The sequence below is a fragment of the Pholcus phalangioides genome, unplaced genomic scaffold (genome assembly GCF_987345545.1).
Source record: "Pholcus phalangioides strain wild (caught in Gottingen) unplaced genomic scaffold, Ppha-v1.0 ptg000036l_1, whole genome shotgun sequence".
NCBI lineage: Eukaryota > Metazoa > Arthropoda > Arachnida > Araneae > Pholcidae > Pholcus > Pholcus phalangioides.
In genome coordinates, this window is record NW_028301623.1 from 260,499 (window position 1) to 283,344 (window position 22,846).

At 35.6% G+C, this 22,846-nt stretch overlaps 1 protein-coding gene across 1 annotated transcript in view; it reads left to right on the forward strand.

Moving 5' to 3' along the window:
* The window catches only part of LOC149065952 (neuronal acetylcholine receptor subunit alpha-10-like), a 114,061-nt gene extending 92,377 nt beyond the window's left edge, over window positions 1-21,684 (forward strand). Inside the window, exons 8-9 of the mRNA XM_089253294.1 lie at window positions 1,473-1,666; window positions 21,265-21,684. Coding sequence (XP_089109420.1) covers window positions 1,473-1,666; window positions 21,265-21,609 — 539 coding nt within the window. The 3' untranslated portion in view covers window positions 21,610-21,684. The remainder of the gene's footprint in view (window positions 1-1,472; window positions 1,667-21,264) is intronic.
* Window positions 21,685-22,846: the final 1,162 nt, after the last annotated feature.

Consider the following 22,846-nt stretch of genomic DNA (forward strand, 5'->3'; position numbering starts at 1 on the left):
GGGAAGCTTCGATGTAGGTTAAAGGTTAGGTCATGGCCGTTGGGGGTTCTCGGGGTCCTGAAGGGAGAGTCGCTTGGACAAAGAAATTAGGGATGGATCGGCAGTGGCCAATCTTATGAATAAACCTTCAAGAAGCGAATAGAAACTTAGAGATGATGGGTAAAATATCAAATCAAATTAAATGGGTGGAGTTTTCCAAGGGACGGGGGACGTCCGAAATGAAATCTTAAAGGGATGAGAAAATCTGGATACGGGGAATTGAAATCAGAGTTTTTGGAGTAAGAGAGCAATGGAGTAACGAAACTAGACTGAAAAAGAGATGACTTGTGAAGACGAGAGTTGTAATCAGAGAAATCGGTTTTTTGGCTGCGATGAGTGTCTAAGGGGCTAAAGCTAAAGACTGGAGAAGGGTCTCTCTCTCTGCAACTTGGTGAGTGATGCATGGATTATATTCTCTCTCCCATATGTGACATATAGTATAGGTACTTGTAATTAATTGTTTTTGGGGCGAACTGAGATGCAATGGAAAATCACGGGTCATATAATGTTCAGGGCCAAGAGCTTAATTGCTTTGGGGGCCAACCGAAGATTTTGTTAAGTATTTTTGAATGAAGTTGTATTAATTTTCTTTTAATAAGGATGGTAATATGAGAATACAATTTGCATTAATTCAATTAACTATAGTGTAAATAAACTAATTAACTTCCAGCATCTCGTGTATGACTACTTTGTGTAAACTTTGCCTGGGTTATTATACTTTATATATACGCAACGCAATTTGAAATCATTGAACGGCATTCGCTTACGTACTTACGAGAACGGCCTCAAACCCGAACGGGCTAACAAGACGCGTCAAAATGAGTAAATAAATCAATCAAATAAATTGAAGATGAGCCATCCGCTAGTTTTCTTGTATCCCGATACTTTCAGAATGAGCTACTGTCATGGGCGGAATACGTGGGGGGGGGGGCATTGCCCCCCACAGCGTCGAAGGTGGAGTTGACTGATCTAATGTATATATGAATTGACATCATCATCATCATGCCCCCCCCACCCCCAGCAATAATGGCCGTGACCCTCCCCAGACTTCCAAGTCTATCTCCGCCTATTCCTACTGTGAAAAAAATAGAATGAATTAATTTCCACGACTGTTTCACATTTTTTGTATAAGTCATACAGGGTGCATATGTAATGGGGCATATGGTATTTTACAGGCAAACCGCTAGATACTGATGATCCTAGAGACATATTTCCAATTAGAAAAAGTATCCAAATAACGTGTAAACCTCAGATACGTCATTCATGTTGCTACACGAACGACATATCTGAGTACTACGCGTTATTCAGATACTTTTTCTAGGTCGGAAGTATGCCCGTAGGGTCGACCAGTAGAATGCCACATACGCCCTGTTACCCATGCACCCTGTATAATTTTTGAGCTTTTGATGAATTTTTCTTTTTTCTTTTGGTAGGCATCTATTACGGGGTGACGATTATTATGGTGTCGTTCACGACAGCATTGTGTGTCGTTACCCTCAACATCCATCACCGGGGAGTTCTGGGAACTGCGGTCTCCAACAAGGTCCGGAAGCTGGTTCACAAGATATTCGGAAAAATCACTTTCTTGCAGCTGGAAGAAGTCGAATCCATGCAGCAAATATCCAAGGTGAGGATCAATTTTTCGTTTTGATGCGGCTACACGCGTAACTGCAGGCTTGGCAAGCATGCGTGCGTAACCAGTCTTGCGCAAGCATAAGGGCCGTATTCACCGACATGGTTTAAACTATAGTCACAGTTTTTTGATAAGAGATCCACACGGATTGGTTAAATTCAGGTTTTTAACCAATCTCTGTTGATCTCTTATCCAAAAATTGTGACTACAGTTTAAGTCGGTGAATGCCATGTCGGTGAATACGGCCCTTAGTGATTCACGATCACTTTTGAATACGTGATGATCACGTTTATTATAAAAAAGAAAAAAAGTGGGTTGAGACTAAAACAATTCACCTCCGGAAAACTCACCGACAACAGTTTGACATGACTCAGTTGAGCGAGGAATGACCGATTGAGGGAATCGGTAAATGATACACGACTTGGTGAGTGAGTGACGGAGTGGGGTTGGTGATTGAGAAAACTAGTGAGTGAACTAGAGATATAGTAAGTGACCTAGTGTTATGATGAGCAACCTTCATTTGATCATTTTTGTCGCACCATGGCCATTTTCTGCACACGAGGGCTAATTAGATCGGGACCTACAATTTATTGCCGATTCCGAACGGCAGGCTTGTTTTTTATACTGATCGAGAGGTTGGTGTGCTAACTCCTCGATGGGGGACTCCCTGCGGTACCAATTTTTTGCTGCGGTCAAGTCGCCGTTTTTTGTTGTACCCCTGTGTCAGGAAAGTTTTCTGAGAAGGATGAACCGGGTATCGAACTCGCGACGCCTCTAAACATCCTTTGGTACTTTAGGCGAGTATCTTATCGACCGGGCTACCGCGCCCTAATCGGTGGATGGACTGGGGGATCTAATGTGAGCTATTGACAGTATGAGTGACCTAGTGAGTAAGTGCGTGACCTGGTGATTCAGTGTCATTGACAGTGATTGATTGGCTTGGTGGCAGAGTGAGCGATCTAGTTAGTGAGTGAGCAAGTGACGGAGTGAGTGACTTAGTTAGTGAGTAACGGAGTGAGCGACTTAGTTAGTGAGTCAGATGATTGACCGAACTTTCTGTTTACTTTAAACCAGAGGTCTTCAACCTTTTTCTAGTCGCGAGCACTTCCTGTACCCGTCATCAAAGGAAGAGCACCCTTAAGGCAAGTTTGACATACGAATGCATGAAAAATCAGGATGATTTCAATCCTTCAATGCAATTTTTTCAAGGTGTTCTCATTGGAACGTTGATCAAGTGCCCGCGAGCACGAAATCGAATACGAGCATCGAGCGCTGTGGGTACTTCAGGGGAGCACCGTGGTGCTCGCGAGCAACGCGTCGGAGATGCCTGGTTTAAACGACGACACACAAAAGGAATGTTTCACGAACTTGGAATTCTTCGTCGATTTTTGCGTAACCATCATTCAAAAAATATCTCCTAAAAGAGTTGCTAGAGTTGAATGATACCAAAACATAAGGGATTTTTTTCAGGATGCTCATATTATAAGCCCTACCCGGAAAATAAGCCCAAATGAATTTTTTTTTTCGATGCGAAAATTAATATAAGACCGGGTCTTATTTTCGGGAAAACGCGGTGGTAGTTCCTTCAAAGAAATACATCATCGTCGAATTTTTTGACGAAATTTTCAATTTTTCGAAATTCTTTGAGAAACCTCCCCCCCCCCCCCCCACACACACACACATAAACCCTTTCCCAGAAAAGAATTCCAAAGAATGTATCCTATATTCCGGTTCAATGGTCGTACGTCTTTTGAATATTACAACACGTAAAGGTGAGTCGGGGTTCTCGTATTATCATCGATCCGGGCAAGAAAATTTCTTAGAAAAATATAAAAATTTCAAGCACTTACAGCAGAATTTTTTGAATTCCCCCCCCCCGCCCCCGTTTTATTCCCGTGCAAAATACATGCGATAAAAACATATTTTTACCTCCACAAAAGCAAACCTTAATACCCGTCTGTTGAATACAAACAGGAGATTTTTTTTCCCCCCTATCCTTGTTTGGAATTTTCCTAGAAATTTCTGAACCTTCATATATCTCTCAGTCCTGAGAATTCCATATATATATATACGAGAATATCCTTCCCATATTGCCCTCTATGATGCTTATCATGTTGACAATTCATAAATTTTATGAATAGGTTATTCAAAATACATACGTGTGGAAGGTTCGGGTACGGAATTTTCAGTTTTGTAAAAAGTAAAATCGATGTGTAGCATCATTTATACCGAGAAAGTAGCCATGGATAGAAGAGAGGAGCCAAAAAAAATTGGACTATCTGAGATTTTGGCTCTAGATCCAATTCCTGGTAAAAGGATCTCTCTCTGCCTCTATCGGAATTTTTTATTTTTTTCGGAATTCTGAAGATGGGATTCAGCGATTCTAAGTACAACATCAATGTTGGATGGATCCTCGTTAATGTAGAGCATGGGTGTCAAACTCGCGGGCCGCATCGTGACGTCCCAAGATCCAGAAAATATTGTTTTCTAAGTTAATTTAAAAAAAAAACCGCATACATTATTCTTCAGGCTAACATGAACATCACTGAAGAATTTTCGGAAATGTTTCTAAAACGCCGACCGCCACTGAGAGGGTTCGAACCGGGTCAGAAACAGTCAAAGGGGTTCGAACCTGGCTCCTTACGGTGGGTGATCTCTTGATACACCCCTGACCCAGCCTTTCTGCCATACAGGAAATTTGCACCTATTTAAGACCGACGGGTGAGACGGGAAATAAATCCCCGAATCGAGAGCCGGCGAGAATGTGATTCGAGGGATGGTGCCCAATCCTCTTAATGTCCGTCGCGTGGTTTTTGGCTATAGCTACAGACAAGGGCGTAGCGAGGGGGGGGGGACTTGGGGGTCTGGTCCCCCCCCCCCCCGAAATGTGAGAAAATGACCGAAAAAAGGGGAAAAGATGGCCAAATCCATTGTTCTGTCCCTTTGGTCCCCCCCGGAAATGAAAGTGGTCCCCCCCCCGAACGAAATTTCTGGCTACGCCCCTGGCTACAGAGCTAAAGCCGCTGACCCCAGGGTTTAGTGCAGAACGTGCACCAAGCTGAAACCTCATCCCACTGCATCGATCCGGAGAGCCCCGGCTTATCAACAGTAGGGTAACACTAACCTGTCTCCTTACGGTGAGAGTCTAGCACGACCGCACAATGGTGCTTTTGCGATCCTGGGTTCCATTTGAGAAACTGTTTACCCTTTCATTTTAGTGATTCTGGGACACCATGAAGGCTATACCTTTCTATTGATTAATTTTCAATGGTGAGTTGTTTCGTTCACGTACCATATGTATGATGGAGGATGTTCATATGAAGGGTTGGGAATCAAAGCAGTGGGACCTAAAAAGGGAAGGGTCCCAAGGTGGAGTCTCCAAGAAGCTTTGAAGAAATTACCATTGAGATTGTACTCATTTAAATATGAGTAGTGGTGTTTTGGGTCGTTCTGGCTGCACCGCACCAAAAATTGTCCCGTTCTGGCTGCACCCTCACAAAAATTGTCCCGTTCTGGCTTCAAATAAAACACGAAAACCACAACTAAACACAACTTTACAAGTTTTAAAGATAGAAAACATTGAATTTTTTATATATGTAAACGAGTAGGCTTGCCTTTTTATAAATTATTAGATAATGAAATTTGTTAGATAATAATATTTTAATATTTCTAAAGACTAAAAATTGTATAAAGACAAAAAAAAAAAAAAAAAAAACTTACTGTTCATTGTTTCTGTTATCCATTGTTTTCTTTTTTCAGGTGATTTTATTTTTATCACTATGTATGCTAGTACGAGCATAAAAATATTCAATGTCTTTTTTATGTGCGCACTAACATGAAAAGTGATAATTTTATCTTCCTTATTTATTCTTTAGCTTTTCTAATAAAAATACCAGGTTCTGAAAAAGTTGCTATAAAACACAAACTGTTGATTACATAAAAATTATTTTTATTTAACCTAATTGCTCAATCTAAAATGTCCGAAAAATTAAATGCTTTGTTAGATTTAAAAACGCCGATTAATTCATTTTAACAAATTTTTGTCATGTTTTTAGATCTTACGTTTTTAAATCTGGTTTTTTTTTGGTTTTTTTTTGCGGCCTCCAACCTCCCCGAATAGCCGCACCCTAACCAACCAGGTTTTTGAAAACAAGGTAAAATATACCTAAAATTTTAAGTTTTTTTTTAAATTTTGTTGTCATTAATTTAAGATTTAGGAGGGGTTCACTTGATAACACTCTACGGAGCTAGAAAAACCCTCCTCTAAAAACTAGCTTGAAGTGTTATTAGCACGCTAAACAGAATAAAATTCATTTTTTTTATTTTTTATGTGTCCAAATGCAAAATTTTCTAAGATATTAAAAAAAAGTAAGATTTATCAGTGAACGGGTATAATGTTATCTTATTTTCTTTCAGTGTGTATAAAATATGCTTCTTGGTTTTAATAAAGTGCTGTGTACGTTTAAATAATTATTCATTGTATAAAACTTTTTTATATGTGTTTAAATCATAAGTTTTGAGAATACTTTTTTTAAATTCCTTTCCTAACTGGTTTAAAGGACCGCCTAAATGTTTAAGCATCTTTTTTCCAAGTTATCAAGTATGTTTATAATATGTAGCTGAGCAATCCAGTGAAAATCACATTGAATTGATTTTCGTTAGGTTTTCGTGTTTTGTCTATTTATATATATATATATTTTTTTTTTTTTTGCGGCCTCCAACCTCCCCGAATAGCCGCACCCTAACCAACCAGGTTATTGAAAACAAGGTAAAATATACCTAAAATTTTAAGTTTTTTTTTAAATTTTGTTGTCATTAATTTAAGATTTAGGAGGGGTTCACTTGATAACACTCTACGGAGCTAGAAAAACCCTCCTCTAAAAACTAGCTTGAAGTGTTATCAGCACGCTAAACAGAATAAAATTCATTTTTTTATTTTTATGTGTCCAAATGCAAAATTTTCTAAGTTATTAAAAAAGTAAGATTTATCAGTAAACGGGTTTAATGTTATCTTATTTTCTTTCAGTGTGTATAAAATATGTTTCTTGGATTTAATAAAGTGTTGTGTATGTTTTAATAGTTTTTCATCGTATAAAACTTCTTTATACGTAGTTAAATCATAAGTGTTGAGAACACTTTTTTTAATTCCTTTCCCGGCTAGTTTAGAAGACATCCCAAATGTGTAAGCATAAAGTTTTGGCTTCAATGAGCAAAATTCTTTAATAGGCTCCCCACATGTTTCATCTTTTAGATACCCTAATCTGTTTTTATTATCGATATTGTAGAAACGGTTATCAGAAGAATAATTACTGAAATCGAGAACATGACTGAAATCTTTTTTTAATTTTTCATAAACATTCGACGCTTGGATATTTAAGACTAGGTTATCAGTGTCTGTGTAAATAAGCGTGCATTTGTTCTCCCCGAAATATGATTGAAAATTATAATAAAGATCAAACATTTTTTCTTTAGCTAATTCTAGTATAGTGAAACCTATGAAAATTGGTTTATTTAAAACAACTTTTTTTTTTCTATTTTTAAATAAAACTAAGTTTTCGTTGAGAATTTCAAAATATTCCATAGTTGGGTTCGCTAAATGTTTTTGGGTTTGACTTTTAGTTAGAGCACATTTAATGTCCGTTTTATTTCGTACGTTTTGGCAAGTTTTGCCAAAGAATGCATTATTCATTAGTTTATAGAATAATCGATCAAAATCATTTGTTGCTGATTTTCTTTGTGAATTATTAAAAAGCACATAGGGTTCTAAAAAAGGTTCCTGACGAAAACTCAGTATTTTATGTATTTTTATCAGTTGAAGCCCCATTTTGAGATAAAATTTTAGTAGTCTATAATGACAGGTATATAGATGCTTATCATATAAAGTGTTTATTAATTTTTTTACGTTGGAATTGTATTTTATATTTAGATTAGCCAGTAAGTCTTTTTGGTAAGGTGATAACATTTCCTCGTTAATAACTAGATGTTCAGGAGCTAGGGGGAACGAATTGTGTTTATCATGTAATTTTCTACTATATTTCAAATCTACTTGTAAAATATATCCAGTTTCACTATTATCAGGTACATTTAAAATATTGAATTTGTTAATTTCTTCATCACTCAACCAACGGAAATTACCTATTGGTAAACATTGAGTTTGACAGTAACCATAGAGATTATTTACGTCTAGAGAAAGTATGTATCTCTGTTTCTTACTCGGGTCAAAACCATATATTTCTGGGTTATTAGCTTTTACATGGCGATGGTTATTAAAACACATCCCACCTCTCATGGCATCTTCTATGAAAGTGTACATCTGTATTTCTGGTAAAAGTTCAATACGAGCCATCGTGTATTTCAGTCCAGCTACCCATGTGAGGTGAGGTGTTGATAAGAACTTCGTTACTTCTAGACCGTAAAATCGATATATAATCGTTCTAAAATGCTCAAATACATCACTCAAAAGTAGCACATCCGTGATTTGATAGAGCTTAAGGTAATCACTGAATGTCGAACATTTAAAATTATTCCAAATTAATTTAGCATGACTATATTCATCGTCACTTATTTCAGAGTTTGTTAGTAAATTGAAAAAAAATTTTTTATCGGGTAAACGCGAGTATTTTAATTTTTTTTCATCATCGAAGAAAGAATAGGGAAAAACTCCTTTTTTTCTTAGTAAAAATTTATTTTTGGATGTGAAAATTGAATTGAAGAGAGGAAATTCAGTATTGATATCAGCTAGTTGTTCTAATGAGCTCTGAAGAAATTTATACGAATCCAGTATCAGAATCTCATCTAACTGAATGGACGTGAATCGCTCCGAACTACTGGGTATAATTCTTATATTTTTAAAAAACTCCTTGGTTAGAGCATTGATTATTAAATTAGAATCATATCCTGTGAAATTGTGGATAAATAAAGGTAAAAAGAATTTTTTTTTTCTGTTTAAATTGCAGGAGTTGTGGGCAAAACCCATGAACTCACCTGTTGCATGACAATGATCCTTGACGACTGTATCATTATCACCGAAACACTGTCTGCAAATGTGGCAGAACTCTTTGTTAATATTATTTATACTATGTTTATCAAGTGGTTCTATTTCATGAAGCTCGTTAATGAGCTGTTTTTTTAATGTTTTAATTGTTTTTAAAAAAACCTCAACAGCATCTAACCCGCAATAATAATTTAAAAATATTATTTGTTTCTTTTTAACAACAGCGATAGCATAACTAATCGGTACATGTTTTTCTATAACAACAGAATTGTCACTTATAATTATAGTTTTTTTTCTTGTTATAGCTTCAAAATCCGCATACATACAGATAGGGTGTTTGACTGTTTTTATATAATCTTCGAAACTTGTCATTAAATTTTTAGGCAAACTCACGGGGACAATGTCATAGCAAAGTTGTTCGTGTCTTATGAGAGATTCTCTTCTTTTGAAGCCAAGTAGGCATGAACTGCAATAGTGATGTTTACCGTTACTGTTTATGAGTCTGTTGATATTTGTGATTAAAAAATAATGACCCTTAAATAAAAGTAAATTTATTTTTTTTTGTTCCCTTGTTGTTTTTCCTATGTAAAGAGGTGTTACAGATTTTTTTTTATATTTAAAAACATTAATTATTAGATTGTTTGATTTTTCGAAAATGTGTATATTATTAATATCCATAGGGAAATCTTGTTCATTAAATTTCAAGTATTTGAAAAATTTAAAATAAGAAGTTTTTTTACTTCTTACATTTTTTTTTAGGGGGAAGAGAGCTGCTAATACAGCAAACAGAAAACATTTCTGGTCATTAATATTTTTAATTTCAAGTAAACATTTTTTATTTTTTAAATATTTTGGTAACGATACAAATTCACATCCACCCGTCAGAGGTTTATATCGACCTAAACTCAGATCTATAAAATTAATGTTTTCTATAACCCACCCACTACCATTTCTAACAAAATTATCTATTCTATCGAGAATATTAACTAAGGCATCATTCAAAATATCATCTAAATTATTTGAACATATTATTTTAAGAACTTTTGATGCGAAGTAAAATTTGGTTCTTGATATATTACGATATTCATCGTATTTAAAAAAGGATATTTCCAAGCAAATTATGATCTTAAGATATGTTTTATGAAATTTTAAAATCAAATTTTTAATCTGGCCCTTTGTTTTTGATAATAATTTATAAGGATCACGTATGGTTGTTACCGCTCGATATGTTTTGATAAAGTTATTGAAAGCTGTTTGTTTTAATGCAAACATTTTGACCACATAATTTTTTTTTTAAATATTAGTATTATATTATACGCAAAATATTATTTAATAATATAAAAATTTAGTATTCTTTTATTTTTTTTTATAATGAGTTTGGACACATAAAAGCTAAAGAAAATGATATAATTTCTGATACCAAAATACTATTTAGAAGTATAAAAATCTAATCTCTTGGCAACGGGGGTAAAATCTGCTAATCAATCATTCAATATAAAATTTTAATTCTTTCTTTTTTAAAAAACCACCACCACCACGATAAAACCTATTTCATACATACTTATATATACATTTAATACACCCTTTTTTTATATTTATACGATAAAATACTTTTTTTTTCCTTTTTTTCACATTTTTTTGTATATATTTTATAATTTTTTAACATTTTTTTTGTATATATTTTATAATTTTTTAACATTTTTATATAGATAGTTTATATTTTTTTTAACATTTCATATATATATTTCATAGTTTTTTTATATATTTTTATTGTCTTTTTATTCTAGAAGCTAAAAAACGCTTCATTTAAAAAATATGAATCTTGGCTAACAACACAGGAAGATTATTTTTACTTTAAATGCTCAGCCATGCAATCAAGAGCCTTTCGCAAAGAGTCTAATTGCGTTACAGGAACATTAAATCTATTTTTTATCTCGCCATCTATTGATCTCGATATGTTTATGTAAGTGTTGTTCCTATATATTTTGTTTTCAATAACTATGCCATTACCTACATAAATAGAATAAGTCCTGTTTTTGCTCTTCTTTATCTGATCATCCTCCAATACGAGATCATATTTTTTTTTGGTTTTGCTAATCCGACGTTCAGTTTCTGATTGGCTATTATTGTCCTCGTCGTCGTCAGATGAAATGTTTGCACTTTTACGTTTTTTTGTTTTTAATGAGTCTTCATTTCTAAATTTTTTATCTACAAAACAAAAAAAAGAAATCGCCCCCTGTGAATATATAAAAAAACGCGATATAAAAATCTTATTAAGAAATCAATGTTCTTGAATTTTATTATTTAAAATCATAGCGCGAATAAAATAAGAGCTAAGTTGTTCTTTACACGAGAGTAAAAAAAATTTCTTTGTAAAAACTTACCAGGAGTAGCCATCTCGTCTTCCGAGCTTTTCGTTTGTGTAATGTGAAATGGTAAGCGATGCACTGGTTTTTATTTTAGATTCAAGGTCAACTCACGCGATTAATCATTCCTGTTAAAACACGATATAGCATACCACAAAAATAAACATGGTTTATATGACATTGTGATGCGTGAAAGACTTGAAGAGAGGGGGTGGTGGAATGTTATGGTTTTCCCCATAATTTAACTTCGGTTTTAAGATAAGGGAGTAGAGGAAGCAATTATTCATAGCTAAGCCAAGAATTATAATTTGATCGTAACCTTCAAGAAAAAAGGAAGATGATTACCGAATATGTGTTACGGAAACAATCATATTGTTTCTGATTTTCATTCACGATTTGACCTTCAAGAAATGAAAAGTGACCATTATAATGTATTAACATTTGTAAAACTTTTTTTATTTCCGGGATGGTTTTTACGTTTCTAATTTATTATTTAGCGTTTCGCGAGGTTAAGGTAATTACAGTGTAATTTGTTTAACAGCCTTGAATTTTTTATATCCATGAATAAAAAAAACCAACAAACAAAAAACTCGAGATATTTATTCTTAAATTAAAATATTTTTTTTATTATTCTTACAAGTTAGATACAATATCATTGTAACATATACACACTGCATACACAATCAATATAATCTTACATATCAATGTTATAATGACAATATGTAATTTTTTTTTAACAAAGATAAACTCGAGAGTAGTAAAACACGAATACTAGCAGATTGTTTAATTAATGAAAAGATTTTGTTTTTTCACAAAAACACTGTGAATTTCTGTCACCACGGAATCCACCGATAACAGTTTAAAGTATGCTATTTTAACAGAATTAGTTATCAACGGTAGATCAAAGTCAGTTTCTAAAACACAGTTAACGCATTCCGAAATGCTGTTGTAGAAATTATCGCAAAATATATGTGGAACCCATAGTCCAGCTTCTAGTTTTAAAATGCAAAAACCATATAGTTCATCATCCATCAACGATGTTGGAATGCACTCATCGTGAAGTTTGGCCAGAATTTTCTTGTTATTCATTACTTTGAAATATTTTAGTTCCAATGGACAGCTATCGGGGTAATCAAGGGATACACTCATCGCACTTTTTATGGCTTGAATCATATCCGAGAATAATAAAGGTGTAGGGTGAGATGGTTTTTCGTTCGAGCGAACATAAACGTAACCATATTTCTGGTCCATCTTCAGAGCGTAGAATGATGAAAATTGAGATGTTCTAGCGTTTATATAATCACATTTACAAAATTTTAATTGGTGTATTAAAGCAAGCTCACGCAGTACTGTATGACATCATTTTGGGGGATACGGGAAAACTGTAGCATTTGTTTAGCAGCAAAAGAACACATTAACTTCTCGTTCTTTTCTTTATTGTTCGTCAATTCATTCAGTCTCTTGCCTCGCACGATATGTGTAAGGAAATACAAACAGAAAATGCCACATGATTTTGAGAACGGTGATTGGTACACAGTTTCATTATATTCAGTAACTTTTGAATTTCTACGAATAAATCGTAAGATATACACGTTTCTGCATTTCATTCCGTAACTATCAAAGTAATAACATTTTTCTTTATCAAAAAAAATAGCGATCCAATGAGAACCGGGCTTATTTTTGGGGTCTATATTTACAATATACGCTTTATGCTTCCTTTTCCTTTTTAGCGGAAGTTGATCGCAAGCAAAAACCCCTGCAAACACTGGTGATAGTAAACTATCACCGTGAGCGATTTGAAATAGATCGTTAGAATTCATATTTAGAAATCGGTGTAAATGCTTCTAGATTTATCGATTTGTATCGTTTTTGGGACTTGAGAATAAACAATCAATGTCATCGTCTCTGTTAAAGCTTCTGAAAATTTAATTTCGATAGATAGATTGGAGGTTTCAGGAGTGGAAATCCAATCACCTTCGCTTGAAAAGTCTGGAGTTAAATCCCATGCTATCAAGTAAAAACCGTTAGGATAATCTTCGTAGCTTATTGGGATATCAGTAGAACTGGAAAATTTGTTCAGGTCTGTGAATAATGACATATAATTTCTAACGTAGGATGTTGCAGAAGGAGTGTATGGGTTTGATGGATACGTCATGCCATCTTTTCTTAGACATATATAATTTATGTTCGAATGCCTGAAATTGAATGGATTTTTTCTTTCATCACCACTGAAATTTTTGTTTGGTACTAGACCGAGAATCAGTCTACTGGGAATTTCACTCAAGAAAGCATTTGATATAACATGGCTTTGCAAACCTGCAGAAAGGGTAAAGCTTCGAATCTCACTGTGTTTAATCTGAAGCTGTATATTCCCTAATTCCAATGCTTTAGCATGTCCTAGAAGAACAGATGGAGCTATTTGTACTTTTCGAACGTACAAACTAGCCTCTGTGATTAGCAGCTGTGTGTCTGTTACATCACTCATTAGAACAAACGAATTTTTAGCGCGTTCTAGCTTTATGGTAAGGTCAACTCCATTCAATAAAAGTTTTGATTGGTTGGCTAAATCAAAATGTAATGGACCTATTAAATCCATCTCTCGTGAGGCTTTGCAACGTTCATGACGTTGTTTTAGACCGGAGTTTAAAGAGTTCAGAGGGGCATGGTCATCCATTTTGCCAGCAGTGTCAATGTAAAACAGCGAACTAGTCAAATGAGTTTTTTGTGCTGCACTCGAGGTGAACAAAAGTGATTCAATATATGCCTTGTATGCATAATTAGCGTAGTTGCTTATTGGTTTATCATTCAAAAATACTTGCAACGAAGAAAAACACGTATTCAAAATATAATTTATTGGTGTAGATTTAGAAGTTTCGGGTAAATCTGTCCCATCTTGTTTCACGATTTTAGCTTTCAAATGCAAATAAATATTCGAAGGGTCTATGTATTTCTCAGTGTTACTCCCACTAACTAAAAACTCGATTGGACCTTTTTGTGAGATACTTGCGATTGGTTTTACTTCTACAAAAGTAGAATCATCCACAGCCACTTGAATGAAGGGTTTTTCAAAAATATCTAATTCTGATTTCAAACACGGACAACCTTTTTGTTCCATATTGGAAATAAATGTGATGATATTTTGTTTTAATCATCTATTTTTATAACTTAAGAAAATAAATCTTTTCGCTTTTTCTTGGTTAATTTTTTTTTTGTGATTCTGCGTCGTTTTCGACCTGAACCTTTTTGGATCTTATCAATAACATCACTGGTTATTGAATCACGCATTTGCGTCAATCTGGATTTAGCAGCTGTTTTAAAATCCTGACCACTTATTACATCATTTGCAACGTTAGCAGATGTTTTCAAAATCTGTCGACCCAAATATCGACCACCTTTGGCTAGAAATGGAGTAACATATCTAAATATATTAGAAAAAAAACCATTTCCTCGTTGAATTAACCTGCCTTGAAAATATGGTAAGCCTCCTCCTGTTTGCTGATTGATATAGTAATTGCAACACGCTCGCGCGCACAACATAGTGACAATACTAGATGCTTGTCACTATAATAAGAATCTGAAGAAAAAGGTAGTCTCTTTTATATCTCCATGAAAGATAAGACTAAAAAAACTTTTCCTGAGTGGAAATGAATTTTCGAACCAGATGAATCACGCAAAACAACCTCAATCGATTCGATAAAATTCCTCGATACGGAGCAATATAATGGACTTGGAAAGCTTAGTATAACCTGTTCATTATCTTTTTCTTTTAAGACAGGTATAATTTTAAGTAGTGGGGCCATGGTATTACCAATTAACTGACTGGAAATGATGTCTGTATAGATAAATATTTCTGAAACCCCAGCAAACAACTCAATTTCATGTTTTGAATGATATATACCATGTGGATAGTTTAGTTTTTCATACCCCAGAATATCTGCTAGTTCCTTAGAAAGATTTAACTCATGGTTCTGTGGTACAATTATTCTCGACATACCTTTTTTTAGCATTTGAAAATTAATTTTTTCAAAATGAGGTGTTAGTTGTTCACCTTTCGCATACAAACCAGGAGGCAGAGAAAAATTTTCGGTTTTTTGAACATCTATTTTACGTTTGAATGCCACTTCAGCTATTTCAAAAAAATCTGAATCATTGACATTTACAGAGTTTTTATCATAAACACTTGCTGTGACACCGTGAGAAAATTTTGTAACTTCTCTTTTCAGATTCATCATAGCTGAAAAAGATGCAGCATCCTTTTTATTGATAATCAATTCAAAACCTTCAGAGACTCTAATTTGAACGTATTTCTCAGTTTTATCGAGTGAAAATTCAACTGCATTTGTACCTGTAATCAACTTGATATTCTCATTTAAACCCGAAAAAAATGATAAATGAGAAAACTCATCTTTGACTGGTTTAACTGGAATCATATAGTTCGGGATATCAAAACTTCGTTTATCTACTAGTGTAAAGTATTGTTTACTTAAGTCCCTTTTACTAGGTGACCATGAAAACGTATTGTGTGTTGTCGAAGTTAGAACTTTATCCTCCTGAGGTAAACCCAAAATAGCCATCAACTCAGATGCGTTTCTATCAAATTTAATTTCGTATTCAGTAGGAATAGTAATTGTTACTTCTTTTTTTTTCTTTTTCACATTAAATGATATCATATTAGTATTAGCGGTGTGTAATATATTTTTATTAATATTCTCACTAAGTGTAGCAGTGTCATCTCCGGATAAAAATATTTTATATTCTCTAATGCCTGTATCATCAATCTGTTCAAAAAATGTTACTTGATATTTGGAGTTATCATCAGTAATGTTATACCATGTTTTAGGAATTATAATGTCTGTTAATGCGCATTTCCAATTTCCCTCAAGAAGCAACGGATTGAATAATTTTGTGATGAAATGACTCTGCGTATTTTCTGGAAACAAATCATTATTAGCGTTACTCGCGAGCGTTACGAAAAACTGATTCTTCATGTTTTTAAATCCGGTTCCCGTATCCATTCATTAAATTTCGAGCTGTACCCTAAAAATTTCACGTAGAATTCTTTGTTTTTACCAACTTTACGGGTTTTCAATATCTTTTCAATCTTCCAATATGCACTATCAAGCGGTTTTATAACCTTTTGTAATTCGAATTCGTTAAAGCGTCCAATAAGCGGTTCTTTTTTCAAATCAATCAAATCATAAGTTGGTGGTTGAGTTTTATACCGTGCTTTGATGAGAAAAATTTCTTGTGTCCAATTAGGTAGATAAGATTTATGGAAGACTTTCCTGGTTTTTGAAATTCTTACTTGGTCGTTTATTTTGAACTTGAATCTAACATTGTGGCTAGAGCCGTATAGTCTTTCAAAAATTTCTGAATGGTGAATTTTCTTAATTTTTGATGGGGCAAAACCAGTACTACGGTTAACCGAATCGTTGATTGATCTAACTAGCGCAGGTAAAAAGTGAATGTATTTATATTTCGAGGTGTGAGTGAATAGCCTATATATCTTGTCTTTAATTTGACGGATTTTTCGTTCAGCTAGCGCAGCTTTAAAAACTGATTGTGTTGAGTAATGTTCGATATTATTATCCCGAAAGAAAGTCTGTAGTTTTCTGTTGAAAAACTCGGAACCGCGATCGGTATGGAGTTTTTTACACTTTTCTTGTTTGAAAAGCGCTTTGAAAGCATGCAAAACTTGGTCCTGTGATTTGTTTTTGAGGGGGTGAACGAAAAGTTTCCTTCGAAACACATCAACAACAACTAACAAATATTTTACCCCTTTATTGTATCGTGAATATTTCTTCATGTCCATCAAATCGGCTTGCCACAACTCATTAGGCCCTAAAGCTATTGTGGGTCGAGTTGGAAATTTGTATCTGACAGGTTTATGAAGCGTATAAGTGTCCTGACGCATTAGCCAATCTTTCGCTAACCGCTCAGAAATATTCGCTTTTTTTGCTAACTTCTTCACACCACCAAAAGAAGCAGGATTTTCCAAATCGTAGTAAATATCCCCTAATAATTCAGCCATTGAGCACCAGGTTCGTGCGTTCTACTTCGTTTACGTGCACTTCTCTTAGGTTCTTTTTTTTTAAATGGTACTCGCACTGGAGTGAAGTAGCCTTCAGGTAAATTCACCGAACTTATATTGCGTTCATCCGGAGAACTTTTCTTCTTTGGTGTTAGCAGACTTTCCTGGGCCAGTGAAGGAGAGTCTTGTGCAAAAGTTCTTTTAACCATATCATTTTGTATCCATTCGAATGGTATTCCAGTTTTAATCAATTTCATAAAAAACAATGGAAAAGCACTGGGGATTTCAGCTGATCTTCTATTTCTGAGTATAAAACTGAATATATCGATGATATGCGTACCTGGCAAAGATTTCCCGTCTATTAATAATTGTCCTTGTTCATTCCAGGATAGGTTAGCTTGCATCATTTTATCTATAAGTGGAAGAACATACTTCCTTGTTGTTTGTGGAATTGAAAGATATATCTGCTTAATTATCGGATCTTCGTCCACTTTTTTAGGTGATTCGATAACTGTTTCAGTTACATCAATCGATTCCTCAGGTTTTTGGATTGAAACTCTGACAGGGTCGTACGGAGTATGAACCAGTTTTTTGTATTTAGAAACGAGATTATTAAGTATTTTCACTTTGACGTCATCAGACATGTTGTTGGTATTCAAAAGATTTCCGATCTCATTTTCGGTTTGTGACTCCTCAGATATTCTCATTCGCCGAGGTAACAAATATTCTTCTGGAACTAAGGCCATTTTTTTAGCCATTTTTAACGCTGGAAAAGACTGCCTATTGCGCTGATCACAGAAGGAATAAGATATGGTAGAAACGCTCCACCTGTTTGATTAGATAATATCCGTTTCTTGACGTGGTTTGAGACCTTCTTGTCAGCAAGCTTTCTAATCACTGTCTTATATTTCTTAAGTTTAGAAACATTACAGTTCAGGTCCTTGTTATGTAGGGCATTATAGCATACTTCACATATAGAATGCAATTGGGATGGACTAACATTTTTCAGAACAGCACGACGTTGAAGTGGGGTTGCTTTTTGTAAGAAAGCAAGCATATGGTAATTTTTACGTATTGACTTCATTTTGTTGGAACAAAAACACAGTAGACACCTTCTGCGTCCGAGAAACACGAATCTCTCAAACGAAGCGCTTTGTTGCTTAACGGATGACAATCAACCAGCAAATAAGCATACGGTTTCTCAGTGCTTTTTTTATAAGCATCGATGAAGTATTTCGACTGACCCGGGAACATCTGACGAGCCAAACACTGAATTTGACTGCAATCCCTGTTGTTCCCAAATAAAATAAGATAATGAGTATTAAGGGAAATATTTCGAAAAATTTTATTTTTAGGAAACAGATTTTGAGTTAAAAGTATAACACTTTTATTGCCGTGATGAGATGTTACTGTAAATAAACGTGATACTTCATCATTTAAAGATTCTAATAAATCATCAAGAACCACGACATCATAAAAATCATCAAATGCTTCAGGTATGCCTTGGTAAAAATCTATTTTTGATTCTTCTATAAACCATGGCTGGAACATTGAATAACACCATAAGATATTGTTAATATCTCTCCCATAAAGATTACACTTTAATAACTTTCTGACTAAAGTTGTTTTGCCACTTAATGTGGGTCCAACAACTAGTGTAGTGGATGGGAAACGAAAATGATAAAGATCATTCATCACTACATCTTGACTGGCAAAGTTTTGAGAATTCATCTCTATTCAACTGCACACCGACAAAATATGGAGCTAGCTTCCCTTGATTGTTTTTAAAGAAATGTCTGATATCAAAAACACTTTTATTATCCTTTAAGCAAACATGAAAAAAGTAACTTCTTCCAAGATAAACCGATTCAAAACAAGATGAATTAGTGAGATTGGGCGTTAAAGCTTCTTTATCATGATTAGTGGTAAACAATATCAAGAGGAAAAAAAATAGCAGGCAAATAATGCTTATTACATAAAAAGAAATAAATCTTGTATGCCGGTTTTGAAAAGAGAGCATCGTTTTAAATAGCAACCTTGAATGCCGCGTGACAAGCTTACAATTGCGTTATCTTAAAGAAAAGTTTTCTTTTTATTCAGGTTAACAACAAAAGCAGGTATATTATAATGAGATACGGAAAAACAACCTTGAGAGGGAGAGATTTTAAGTAATCGGACTTGCGATTTTTGGGTGTGGGGGTTTTCGTGTTTTATTTGAAGCCAGAACGGGACAATTTTTGTGAGGGTGCAGCCAGAACGGGACAATTTTTGGTGCGGTGCAGCCAGAACGACCCAAAACACCACTACTACTAAATGACCGAAAAAAGGGGAAAAGATGGCCAAATCCATTGTTCTGTCCCTTTGGTCCCCCCCGGAAATGAAAGTGGTCCCCCCCCCGAACGAAATTTCTGGCTACGCCCCTGGCTACAGAGCTAAAGCCGCTGACCCCAGGGTTTAGTGCAGAACGTGCACCAAGCTGAAACCTCATCCCACTGCATCGATCCGGAGAGCCCCGGCTTATCAACAGTAGGGTAACACTAACCTGTCTCCTTACGGTGAGAGTCTAGCACGACCGCACAATGGTGCTTTTGCGATCCTGGGTTCCATTTGAGAAACTGTTTACCCTTTCATTTTAGTGATTCTGGGACACCATGAAGGCTATACCTTTCTATTGATTAATTTTCAATGGTGAGTTGTTTCGTTCACGTACCATATGTATGATGGAGGATGTTCATATGAAGGGTTGGGAATCAAAGCAGTGGGACCTAAAAAGGGAAGGGTCCCAAGGTGGAGTCTCCAAGAAGCTTTGAAGAAATTACCATTGAGATTGTACTCATTTAAATATGCACAAAAATATAAAAAAATCCAGGGGAATTATTACGGGATACTCAAAAAAAAAAAGTATATATTAACACTTCCAACGCCAATTGAAGCTAAGAACCGCAACCATAGAGTGACGTCATTTGAACAACACACGATCGGGTACAACACAAAGAAAGAAAGAGAAGAAAAAATAAAAATAACTACTTTTTTTTCTAGATCAGAGAAGCTGGAGGAAAAGAGGGGAAAAGAAAGTGTAAAAAAAACGTTTTTTTACGGATATCACCAAGAAGCGCGAGAGGCGATGAGTAACCAACTGTTAGCAATTTTAATATATAATTTTTTCGGCTATAGAATTTGGCCGAAGATGGCCACGAAACTTGTGACGCCACTGAAGAAGGCCGTGTTACCTGTAGTCATTGGATATGCTACAAAAAATGGTAAAGATGGCGCATAAAATCGGCCTGCCGTATCCAATGACTACAGGGAGATGACCCTCTTCAGTGACGTCGCCAGCTTCGTGAAGAGGCTTTATTCTATATATAGGTAGTTTTTTTCTCTTTAACGCCATCGCTTACAAGCGATTGGTGAGAAGTTCGGATGCTCTCTATTTCACGAATTGGCGATAAATATGGAAACCTTGCCCTAACTTAACCCCACGTTAGAAAAAGAGGAAGGGGAAAAAAATAAAAGGAAAGGAAAAACAAATGAAAGAATAAGACAGTATAATATACATAAGCTGATAAGAATGTAGGTACAAAAGAGATTTCCCTTTTCACCCTCACAACTCTACCTGTTCTTTTTCTTTCACTCCTATTATAAGATAGATTATATGTGGAAAAAATCAATATCAGGGTATGCAAAAATCAAGAGGAAAAAAATTATACGGGTGCAACAAAGCTTCGCGATGATGAGGAGAGAGGAAAGAAAACAGAGATAACTTATTTTGAATTTATTCCACTGGCGTTTGGACGCAATATTACGTCTTCTATTGTTAAGTGATTAATAATTGCATTCCACCGCTAATTTTTTGTTTTTATGTGTTTCTGGGTGAGATGAATGCACTTGAATGTTTTCATAATTTCAAGGGGAAGGGGGAGTGTCAAAAGGGATTACACTTTGGGACACTTTCCTTGTAAGCCACTTGAGTGCAACTTTTCATAATAAAACGTTATTTCCTGAAAGTTCTCCCGAAAAATCACTTTTCCTGGCAATGATTTTTTTGCCTGTAAGACACTGAACTTGTACCTCTTTGATTCTCAACATCCTTCATATGCAAATGTAATCACAGCCTTTGTGACTCGTCCTATCAATTCAAATTTCACAGTATTTCTCCTAAAAATGATAGTCTCATTTATTTTTTGATATTCGCCAACCCTAGCTCGACCTCAACTCGAAAGCCGGCAGCACCATGACGGTCGAGATCGACAAGAGGCAGATGGCGGACGGGCAGAACGGTACCGAAGCCAACTCATCGCCCCAAGACCCTTCCATTCCGTTCAGGGCGGCCGAGAAGAGGATAGTCGAGCTGCTCGAGAAAATCTGCCTGACCATCGAGAGATACGAAGTCCGACTCCGGGAACACGACCGCCGTTACGTCATCACGGCCGAATGGCAGCAGCTGGCCCTCATCATCGACAGATTCCTACTGGGAGTCTTCATATTCCTTACCGTCACCACGACACTCGCCGTCTTGACTATGTCGCCGTACTCCAGGCTGTATTGATCGCAGCATCAAGCGCTTTTCTTATATAGTCGAAAACAAAACTTATAAAAATTTCGAAATAAAGCTTATAGTTATAACAAAAGACCTATTATAGAACCTCATTTTTTATTTAAATGGAAATAAATTACCTTTTGGGTGACTGATAATATACATAAACAGCGTCAGTAGACCCTATGACGAGAACAACCGTGTCCAGAAAATTCACCGAAAGCAATGCACCGACAACAATTCGTCACCGGAAAATTCACCGACTAACAATTCACCGACAACAGTTCGATGCGAGTCAGTGTTAGCAAGGGAGTGAGTGATTGAGTTACTGAGTCAGTGACAGAGTGAGTGAGTTACTGAGTCAGTGACAGAGTGAGTGAGTTACTGAGTCAGTGACAGAGTGAGTGAGTTACTGAGTCAGTGACAGAGTGAGTGAGTTACTGAATCAGTGACAGAGTGAGTGAGTTACTGAGTCAGTGACAGAGTGAGTGAGGGAGTTGCTGAGTCAGTGACAGAGTGAGCGAGTTACTGAGTCAGTGACAGAGTGAGTGAGTTACTGAGTCAGTGACAGAGTGAGTGAGTTACTGAATCAATAAGCGAGTCAGTCCGTGAGTGAGCGAGCTACTGAGTCCGTGAGCAAGTGACCTAGTGAGTATGTGAGTGACTCAGCAATCAGAGTGAATAGCAATATTGGGTGACGGATGACCTGCTGCACTCTGCCGTTGCTGGATTTGTGACTCACCTGCAACGTGTTATCCCCTGCGGTAGTGGTCATGTGGAACACATGCTGCTGTAATAAACGGTTTGAAAGCATTCTCTTCGTTATTTGCGTATATTTTCTTTGATTTGTGTACGTCAGCGCCACCTATCGGCTGTTTTGAGTTTTATTTTCCTGTCTTAAAAAAAAATTCCCGTGACCTAGCGATGCTAACTCTGCAAACCGTTTTTTATTTCGGTTATTTTTCCGGTTTTCATGAATTTTTAAAGTTTTCTACGGACTTTTTGCCCACCCTGTATATGATAATCCACATTGGCATGAAATGCTGTAGAAGATGCTCCGGTTGTTCTGCCGGTCAATGTGATCCTTCAGTTTTAGAGAAGCTGATTGTATTGATGATGAAGGTGAAGATCACATAGAAAAATTGTTATATTTATTAGGAGGATTTTGGCGATGCGTTGGCTGGTTTTCAGGAAGAAATACAAAATGATCAAGTTTTTGTGTTCGGGTTCAGGTTTGGTTGTGGAAATT